Source organism: Oncorhynchus gorbuscha, unplaced genomic scaffold, assembly GCF_021184085.1.
Source record: "Oncorhynchus gorbuscha isolate QuinsamMale2020 ecotype Even-year unplaced genomic scaffold, OgorEven_v1.0 Un_scaffold_2631, whole genome shotgun sequence".
NCBI lineage: Eukaryota > Metazoa > Chordata > Actinopteri > Salmoniformes > Salmonidae > Oncorhynchus > Oncorhynchus gorbuscha.
The window spans coordinates 16,062-27,562 of record NW_025747088.1 but is presented as its reverse complement, the minus strand read 5'-3'; the positions used below and the strand labels follow the sequence as shown (position 1 = coordinate 27,562).

The window sequence follows — 11,501 nt, the reverse complement described above, 5'->3', positions numbered from 1 at the left end:
CAACTGGTAGTGTTCTCATTCCTAATCTATACACAGTGGAATGCAGCTAGACGTAGGTTTCCAACGCTTCAACAGAGAGGACATAATGAGTGGTGTTGTGAGGGAAGTTATTGGAGACCCAACTGGTAGTGTTCTCATTCCGTGTTGTTTACTTCCTGCTAGCTGTGGAACGTGTCACTTCCCCATCATGGGGGCTTGTGATGTCACCTGGGAAACAGGGTCAAGGAACAGCACCTCGTCTTGTGACATCACCTGTGACCATACAGGGTAACAGTACTGTAGTGTAAACCACAGGCCATACAGGGTAACAGTACTGTAGTGTAAACCACAGGCCATACAGGGTAACAGTACTGTAGTGTAAACCACAGGCCATACAGGGTAACAGTACTGTAGTGTAAACCACAGGCCATACAGGGTAACAGTACTGTGGTGTAAACCACAGGCCATACAGGGTCACAGTACTGTAGTGTAAACCACAGGCCATACAGGGTCACAGTACTGTAGTGTAAAACACAGGCCATACAGGGTAACAGTACTGTAGTGTAAACCACAGGCCATACAGGGTAACAGTTAGTCACCCAGTTAGTCACCCAGTCAGTCAGTCACCCAGTCAGTCACCCACCCATCCAGTCAGCCACCCACCCCTCCAGTCAGCCACCCACCCATCCAGTCAGCCACCCACCCCTCCAGTCAGTCACCCACCCCTCCAGTCAGTCACCCACCCATCCAGTCAGTCACCCACCCATCCAGTCAGTCACCCACCCACCCATCGAGTCACCCACCCATCCAGTCACCTACCCACCCACCCACCCATCCAGTCAGTCACCCACCCACCCGTCCAGCCAGCCAGTCACCCACCCATCCAGTCAGTCACCCACCCTTCCAGTCAGTCACCCACCCGTCCAGTCAGTCACCCACCCACCCATCCACCCAGTCACACACCCATCCAGTCACCTACCCACCCACCCGTCCAGACCAGTCAGTCATCCACCCACCAGTCCAGTCAGTCAGTCACCCACCCATCCAGTCAGTCAGTCACCCACCCAGTCAGTCACCCACCCACCCGTCCAGTCAGTCACCCACCCACCCGTCCAGTCAGTCACCCACCCACCCGTCCAGTCAGTCACCCACCCATCCAGTCAGTCACCCACCCATCCAGTCAGTCACCCACCCATCCACCCATCCAGTCAGTCACCCACCCATCCACCCTTCCAGTCAGTCACCCACTTATCCACCCGTCCAGTCAGTCAGTCACCCACCCGTCCAGTCAGTCACCCACCCACCCGTCCTTTCAGTCACCCACCCACCCGTCCAGTCAGTCATCCACCCACCCACCCGTCTAGTCAGTCACCCATCCAGTCAGTCACCCACCCATCCAGCCAGTCACCCACCCGCCCAGTCAGTCACCCACCCACCCAGTCACCTACCCATCCAGTCAGTCAGTCACCCACCCATCCAGTCAGTCAGTCACCCACCCCTCCACCCACCCCTCCAGTCAGTCAGTCACCCACCCATCCAGTCAGTCAACCACCCACCCGTCCAGCCAGTCACCCACCCACCCGTCCAGCCAGTCACCCACCTACCCGTCCAGTCAGTCACCCATCCAGTCAGTCACCCACCCATCCAGCCAGTCACCCACCCGTCCAGTCAGTCAGTCAGTCACCCACCCACCCATCCAGTCAGTCACCCACCCATCCAGTCAGTCACCCACCCACCCGTCCAGTCCAGTCAGTCATCCACCCACCCGTCCAGTCAGTCACCCACCCACCCATCCAGTCAGTCACCCACCCATCCAGTCAGTCACCCACCCCTCCACCCACCCCTCCAGTCAGTCAGTCAGTCACCCACCCATCCAGTCAGTCACCCACCCACCCATCCAGCCAGTCACCCACCCACCCGTCCAGTCAGTCACCCACCCACCCGTCCAGTCAGTCACCCACCCACCCACCTGTCCAGTCAGTCACCCATCCAGTCAGTCACCCACCCATCCAGCCAGTCACCCACGCACCCGTCCAGTCAGTCACCCACCCACCCGTCCAGTCAGTCAGTCACCCACCCACCCATCCAGTCAGTCACCCACCCACCCATCCATTCAGTCACCCACCCACCCCTGACAGAGCTTGAGAGGATCTGCAGGGAAGAATGGGAGAAACTCCCCAAATACAGGTGTGCCATGTTTGTAGCGTCATCCCCAGAAGACTCAAGGTTGTAATTGCTGCCAAAGGTGCTTCAACAAAGAACTGAATAAAGAGTCTGAATACTTATGGAAATGTGATATTTGCATTTGAGGTTTTTTTCTAAAAACGTCTTCTTTTTTAAAACAGTTTTTGCTTTGTCATTATGGGGTATTGTGTGTAGATTGATGAGGCAAAAACATTTTTCATCCATTTTAGAATAAGGTTGTAACATAACAAAATGTGGAACAAGTCAAGGGGTCTGAATATTTCCAGAATGTACTGTATATGAAGGATATATGAAATAACCCTTCAGAATATACTGTATATGAAGGATATATTTAATAACCCTTCAGAATGTACTGTATATGAAGGATATATGTAATAACCCTTCAGAATGTACTGTATATGAAGGATATATGTAATAACCCTTCAGAATGTACTGTATATGAAATAACCCTTTCAGAATGTACTGTATATGAAGGATATATGTAATAACCCCTTCAGACTGTACTGTATATGTAATAACCCCTTCAGAATGTACTGTATATGAAATAACCCTTTCAGAATGTACTGTATATGAAGGATATATTTAATAACCCTTCAGAATGTACTGTATATGAAATAACCCTTTCAGAATGTACTGTATATGAAGGATATATTTAATAACCCTTCAGAATGTACTGTATATGAAATAACCCTTTCAGAATGTACTGTATATGAAATAACCCTTTCAGAATGTACTCTATATGAAAGATATATATGTAATAACCTGTGCCAGGAAGAGGTTCATAGAAAACATGTGTGGGAGCCTCTTGAACTTCTTGCTGAGGAGAATGACAGCGATGGTCCACACCTACAAACACAAACACGATGTGTTTCAGTGTATCCAGTGTTTAAATACAGCTTGAACCCACTCAACTTGTCAAAAGTCCTTGCAGAGTAGATTAGAATTTTAAAAAGCCATTGGTATGAATCCTCTATCATTAAAGCTGCATTCTTCACCATGGATACAGCAAGCCCTGATCAACACCATGGAGTCAGCAAGCCCTGATCAACACCATGGAGTCAGCAAGCCCTGATCAACACCATAGAGTCAGCAAGCCCTGATCAACACCATGGATACAGCAAGCCCTGATCAACACCATAGAGTCAGCAAGCCCTGATCAACACCATAGAGTCAGCAAGCCCTGATCGACACCATAGAGTCAGCAAGCCCTGATCGACACCATAGAGTCGATCAACACCATGGAGTCAGCAAGCCCTGATCAACACCATGGAGTCAGCAAGCCCTGATCAACACCATGGAGTCAGCAAGCCCTGATCAACACCATGGAGTCAGTAAGCCCTGATAAACACCATGGAGTCAGCAAGCCCTGATAAACACCATGGAGTCAGCAAGCCCTGATCAACACCATGGAGTCAGCAAGCCCTGATCAACACCATGGAGTCAGCAAGCCCTGATCAACACCATGGAGTCAGCAAGCCCTGATAAACACCATGGAGTCAGCAAGCCCTGATCAACACCATGGAGTCAGCAAGCCCTGATCAACACCATAGAGTCAGCAAGCCCTGATCAACACCATGGATACAGCAAGCCCTGATCAACACCATAGAGTCAGCAAGCCCTGATCAACACCATAGAGTCAGCAAGCCCTGATCGACACCATAGAGTCAGCAAGCCCTGATCGACACCATAGAGTCAGCAAGCCCTGATCAACACCATGGAGTCAGCAAGCCCTGATCAACACCATGGAGTCAGCAAGCCCTGATCAACACCATGGAGTCAGCAAGCCCTGATCAACACCATGGAGTCAGTAAGCCCTGATAAACACCATGGAGTCAGCAAGCCCTGATAAACACCATGGAGTCAGCAAGCCCTGATCAACACCATGGAGTCAGCAAGCCCTGATCAACACCATGGAGTCAGCAAGCCCTGATCAACACCATGGAGTCAGCAAGCCCTGATAAACACCATGGAGTCAGCAAGCCCTGATCAACACCATGGAGTCAGTAAGCCCTGATAAACACCATGGATACAGCAAGCCCTGATCAACACCATGGAGTCAGCAAGCCCTGATCAACACCATGGAGTCAGCAAGCCCTGATCAACACCATGGAGTCAGCAAGCCCTGATCAACACCATGGAGTCAGCAAGCCCTGATCAACACCATGGAGTCAGTAAGCCCTGATAAACCCCTTGCTTCAATCAGCTAAACAACCAAGCCTATTGAAAAGAGTGTCAAAGTCTGCCTTCTTCATTTGCCTTTCATGTAGAGATAGTGAGAGAGACAGCGAGAGAGAAACAGAGAGAGCGAGAGAGAGACAGAGAGAGAGAGAGAGAGAGAGAGAGAGAGAGAGAGAAACAGAGAGAGACAGATGAGAACAGAAATAGAGAGAACCCTCACCAGTGCGACCAGGCTGACGATGCTGATGTTGAAGCTGACATTCTGCAGCTCAGTGACCAGTGGCTTGGGGTTCATCAGGGGGATGGTCAGGAGCCAGGCTGACACGAACATGATGGGGGCAGACAGGAACGTGCTGATCACCATCCCTGATGTCACCTACAGGAGGACAGACAGGGAGGTACAGAGAGAGATGTGTAAATACAAGCCTTGGCTGTCTAGAAAGGTGGCTATTTGCTAAGAAATTAAATACGAATTGATAATGTTATACTCACCCACCTCCAGCCCCATGTTGCTCTGTGGTGTGTGTGTGTGTGTGTGTGTGTGTGTGTGTGTGTGTGTGTGTGTGTGTGTGTGTGTGTGTGTGTGTGTGTGTGTGTGTGTGTGTGTGTGTGTGTGTGTGTGTGTGTGTGTGTGTGTGTGTGTGTGTTACCAGCTCCATGTTGTACTGTGATGCGTAGATGGCTACGCTGGGAGCAGGGGGGAACACCCCGTAGAGAAAGGCATAGTTGGACAGGCTGGAGTGGTTCAGACTGCTGCTGTTGGAACCTGTAGAGTCCAGCAGGTCGACCATGTCCTTACAGATGAGAGGCATCACCAGCCTACATAGGAGAGACAGATACCACTGTGTTAGGACAGTACCATTAGGACAGTACCACTAGGACAGGACAGTACCACAAGGACAGTACCACTAGGACAGTACCACTAGGACAGTACAGGACCACTAGGACAGTACAGGACCACTAGGACAGTACCACTAGGACAGTACCGTACCACTAGGACAGGACAGGACCACTAGGACAGTACCACTAGGATAGGACAGTACCACTAGGACAGTACAGGACCACTAGGACAGTACAGTACCACTAGGACAGTACCACTAGGACAGTACAGTACCACTAGGACAGTACAGTACCACTAGTATAGGACAGTACCACTAGGACAGTACAGTACCACTAGGATAGGACAGTACCACTAGGACAGTACCACTAGGATAGGACCACTAGGACAGTACAGTACCACTAGGATAGGACCACTAGGACAGGACCCTATTTACGACTGCAGTAATGCAGTTGTCAGCACCCTATCCATCCATTCCCACAGGGTAGGTTGATAACGACTTGAAGGAAAGTCAGCTATTGACATTTCTGTAACTCACAGTTTGGCAGTGATGAGCAGGATAAGGGCTACTCCAGTAGACCTGGTGAGTTTGCCCACCTGTCCCACCATAGATAGTCCCAGGTAGAATAGAGCTGCTCATCCGAAGGAGTTGGCCAGGCCATCCACAAACTCCTCCATCACAGCAGGGATCCTCTGGCCCAGGACAAAGTGGGACACGATCCCGACCACCACCATGAACACTATAGGGTTCTTCAGTACCTATAAAATAGAATAAAAGTGGGATACAATGTCCACCAGCCACCACCGTATAGAAGAACACTTTACTGTCCACTTTCCTTACAGTCCACAAAAATGTGCCTTATTGCCGTTAACCCAACCCCCTAAGACACCCTGTTTTAACCCAACCCCCTAAGACACACCCTGACACCATGAAACCATGTTTTAACCCAACCCTCTAAGATACCCTGACACCATGTTTTAACCCAACCCCCTAAGACACAACCTGACCCCATGTTTTAACCCAACCCCCTAAGACACACCCTGACACCATGAAACCATGTTTTAACCCAACCCTCTAAGATACCCTGACACCATGTTTTAACCCAACCCCCTAAGACACCCTGACACCATGTTTTAACCCAACCCCCTAAGACACAACCTGACACCATGTTTTAACCCAACCCCCTAAGACACAACCTGACACCATGTTTTAACCCAACCCCTAAGACACAACCTGACACCATGTTTTAACCCAACCCCCTAAGACACCATGAAACCATGTTTTAACCCAACCCCTAAGACACCCTGACACCATGTTTTAACCCAACCCCTAAGACACACCCTGACACCATGTTTTAACCCAACCCCTAAGACACCCTGACACCATGTTTTAACCCAACCCCTAAGAGACCCTGACACCATGTTTTAATCCAACCCCCTAAAACACACCCTGACACCATGTTTAAACCCAACCCCCTAAGACACACCCTGACACCATGTTTAAACCCAACCCCCTAAGACACACCCTGACACCATGTTTTAACCCAACCCACTAAGACACACCCTGACACCATGTTTTAACCCAACCCCCTAAGACACACCCCGACACCATGCTTATAATAATAATAATATAATATATGCCATTTAGCAGACGCTTTTATCCAAAGCGACTTACAGTCATGTGTGCATACATTCTACGTATGGGTGGTCCCGGGGATCGAACCCACTACCCAGGCGTTACAAGCGCCATGCTCTACCAACTGAGCTACAGAAGGACCCAACCCCCTAAGACACACCCTGACACCATATTTTAACCCAACCCCCTAAGACACTCTCCGACACCATGCTTAAACCCAACCCCCTAAGACACACCCTGACACCATGTTTTAACCCAACCCCCTAAGAGACCCTGACACCATGTTTTAACCTAACCCCCTAAGACACCCTGACACGATGTTTTAATCCAACCCCCTAAAACACACCCCGACACCATGTTTAAACCCAACCCCTAAGACACACCCTGACACCATGTTTAAACCCAACCCCTAAGACACTCTGACACCATGTTTAAACCCAACCCCTAAGACACACCCCGACACCATGTTTTAACCCAACCCCCTAAGACAGACCCCGACACCATGTTTTAACCCAACCCCTAAGACACACCCCGACACCATGTTTTAACCCAACCCCTAAGACACACCCCGACACCATGTTTTAACCCAACCCCTAAGACACACCCCTGACACCATGTTTTAACCCAACCCCTAAGACACACCCCGACACCATGTTTTAACCCAACCCCCTAAGACACACCCCGACACCATGTTTTAACCCAACCCCTAAGACACATCCAGACACCATGTTTTAACCCAACCCCTAAGACACACCCCGACACCATGTTTTAACCCAACCCCTAAGACACTCCCCGACACCATGCTTAAACCCAACCCCTAAGACACACCCTGACACCATGTTTTAACCCAACCCCTAAGACACACCCCGACACCATGTTTTAACCCAACCCCTAAGACACACCCTGACACCATGTTTTAACCCAACCCCTAAGACACACCCCGACACCATGCTTAAACCCAACCCCTAAGACACACCCTGACACCATGTTTTAACCCAACCCCCTAAGACACACCCTGACACCATGTTTTAAACCCAACCCCCTAAGACACCCCGACACCATGTTTTAACCCAACCCCTAAGACACCCTGACACCATGTTTTAACCCAACCCCTAAGACATCCCGACACCATGTTTTAACCCAACCCCTAAGACACATCCTGACACCATGTTTTAACCCAACCCCCTAAGACACCATGTTTTAACCCAACGCCCTAAGACACCCTGACACCATGTTTTAACCCAACCCCCTAAGACACACCCTGACACCATGTTTTAACCCAACCCCTAAGACACATCCTGACACCATGTTTTAACCCAACCCCTAAGACACCATGTTTTAACCCAACGCCCTAAGACACCCTGACACTATGTTTTAACCCAACCCCTAAGACACACCCTGACACCATGTTTTAACCCAACCCCCTAAGACACATCCTGACACCATGTTTTAACCCAACCCCCTAAGACACACACCCTGACAACATGTTTTAAACCCAACCCCTAAGACACCCTGACACCATGTTTTAACCCAACCCCTAAGACACCCTGACACCATGTTTTAACCCAACCCCTAAGACATCCCGACACCATGTTTTAACCCAACCCCTAAGACACATCCTGACACCATGTTTTAACCCAACCCCCTAAGACACCATGTTTTAACCCAACGCCCTAAGACACCCTGACACCATGTTTTAACCCAACCCCCTAAGACACACCCTGACACCATGTTTTAACCCAACCCCTAAGACACATCCTGACACCATGTTTTAACCCAACCCCTAAGACACAACCTGACACCATGAAACCATGTTTTAACCCAACCCCTAAGACATCCCGACACCATGTTTTAACCCAACCCCTAAGACACATCCTGACACCATGTTTTAACCCAACCCCTAAGACACCATGTTTTAACCCAACGCCCTAAGACACCCTGACACCATGTTTTAACCCAACCCCCTAAGACACACCCTGACACCATGTTTTAACCCAACCCCTAAGACACACCCTGACACCATGTTTTAACCCAACCCCTAAGACATCCCGACACCATGTTTTAACCCAACCCCTAAGACACATCCTGACACCATGTTTTAACCCAACCCCCTAAGACACCATGTTTTAACCCAACGCCCTAAGACACCCTGACACCATGTTTTAACCCAACCCCCTAAGACACACACTGACACCATGTTTTAACCCAACCCCCTAAGACACACCCTGACACCATGTTTTCTAGCCTTTATTATGCACTGTGATATTAAGATGTTTTTCCATTCTCATCACAGCTAGCTAACAGATACACAGATCCTTTCACTCTAATTTCTTTGTTACAAACTCCTACGTATTTACTACTTTTATTGAATGGTAAATATGTTCCTAGTCCAATAAAGAATAAAGCACCATTTAATGTAATTTGCAAAACAAAGAAAAAAACTATTGATCACAGAAGAAAGCAAGATGAAATGACCTGCAGCAGCACCACTCTTGACCGATCTGCAACTTGCCCTGCTGTCTCTCTGGGTGGTCCTTCCACTTCTGGACCTCACAGAAGGCAAATCCTATGGGATTGAGGAACATCAGGGAGACAGTAGCCACCAGGTAGATGTACTGCAGGTACTCTGGATATGTGTTCCTGTACAGGGCGTCCACTGCAGGGACGGGGGTGGCAGATGTTATTGTATGGTTTCCAAACCACAGGGACTCCCAGATGTTCCAACAAATACAGAGCATTCAGAAAGCATTCAGACCCCTTCACTTTTTCCACATTTTGTTACGTTACAGCCTTATTCTAAAATTGATTAAATAAAATGTTTTCTTCATCAATCTACACACAATACGCCATAATGACAAAGCGAAAAGAGGTTTTGAGAAGTGTTTGCAAATGTATTAAAAATAAACAGAAATAACTTATTTATATAAGTATTCAGACCCTTTGCTATGAGACTATAAATTGAGCTCAGGTGCATCCTGTTTCCATTGATCATCTTTGAGCTGTTTCTACAACTTGGAAAGGCACACACCTGACTATATGAAGGTCCCAGTTGACAGTGCATGTCAGAGCAAAAACCAAGCGTCACGTCTGGAGGAAACCTGGCACCATCCCTACGGTGAAGCATGGTGGTGTCAGCATCATGTAGTGAGGATGTTTTTCAGCAGCAGGGACTGGGAGATTAGTCAGGATCGAGGGAAAGATGAACAGAGCAAAGCACAGAGAGATCCTTAATGAAAACCTGCTCCAGAGCACTCATGACCTCAGACTGGGGCGAAGGTTCCCCTTCCAACAGGACAACAACCCTAAGCACACAGCCAAGACAACGCAGGTGTGGCTTAGGGAAAAGTCTCTAAATGTCCTTGAGTGGCCCAGCCAGAGCCGGACTTGAACCCGATCGAACATGTCTGGAGAGACCTGAAAATAGCTGAGCTGCGATGCTCCCCATCCAACCTGACAGAGCTTGAGAGGATCTGCAGAGAAGATTGGGAGAATCTCCCCAAGCTTGTAGCGTGATACCCAAGAAGACTCAAGGCTGTAATCACTGCCAAAGGTGCTTCAACAAAGAACTGAGTAAAGAGTCTGAATACTTATGGAAATGTGATTTTTTTAAAATTTTAATTATTTATATAAATGTGAAAAAATGTCTAACCTGTTTTTGCTTTGTCATTATGGGGTATTGTGTGTAGATTGATGACGGAAAAAACTATGTAATCAATTTTAGAATTAGGCTGTAAAGTAACAACGTGGAAAAAGTCAAGGGGTCTGAATACTTTCAGAATGCACTGTGTGGGGAACGGCTGGGTCTGTTTTGACAAAGAGGTTGAACTTTCCAAAGTAAAATAAACTGGCCCTATTGTACTACGATCACATTCCAAAAGACAACTATCCTCACCAATGGGATACCCCAGGGCGAAGTCGTTGCTCTGCGTAGCGAAGATGGAGTAGAGTCCTGCCTTGCTGTACCTGCTCTCCGGACTGGCCACGGCGAGCGTCAGAACACACACCAGGACGAACACCGACACCGTGGCTATCAGGATACTCCACAGGAACGACCAGATCACGTTATTAAAGTCCAACAGAACCATGTTCTTGAAAAGCAGCGCCGGAAGGGCGAATTTAGACAAAAAGTTCCCTAATCCTTTAGCTTGACAGGAGGTGATTATGTCTGTCCTACCGGCGATGTATCCACACAGGATGATCCCAAAACACTCCAGGAGAGCCGGGAAGAGCTTGTCGATAGACATGGCTTGGGTGGAGGAGAGTGGATTGTGGGATATGTTCTTGCCATGGATGGCTACGTAGGTATCCATGGTTGTTTTGTGGTTGTAGGAGCACTAAATTACTTCACCGATGGGAATATTTTCGATATCCGAGTACAGAACAGTCACGCTGGGCACCAGTTCAGGATAATACATCCGCAATGCCCTTGTTGAAACAATAATAATCAGTTGTAGTAGGATAAGTCATACACTTTTTTTGGGTTGTCAGAAAAACATATGTAATACCAAGGACCAATAGCGTTTCCTGATCAAGTGACAAGTCTAGGAAAAACTCCTGGCCCTACCAATCCCCTATACAGGAGAGGCTGAATCTGTTGTTGTCAAAAATAACCAAAACAAAGATATTTACAAGGAGTGCAGTGCTGATGACATGCATACCACAGAT

At 48.4% G+C, this 11,501-nt stretch overlaps 1 protein-coding gene across 1 annotated transcript; it reads right to left on the bottom strand.

The window, feature by feature from the left end:
- Positions 1-2,919: 2,919 nt before the first annotated feature.
- LOC124026141 (integral membrane protein GPR155-like) lies at positions 2,920-11,146 on the bottom strand. The gene is given in 7 exon segments (XM_046339304.1): positions 2,920-3,030; positions 4,583-4,738; positions 5,013-5,181; positions 5,739-5,959; positions 7,043-7,073; positions 9,345-9,492; positions 10,729-11,146. Coding segments are annotated over 7 exon segments (1,254 nt in total).
- Between the last annotated feature and the right edge of the window lie 355 nt (positions 11,147-11,501).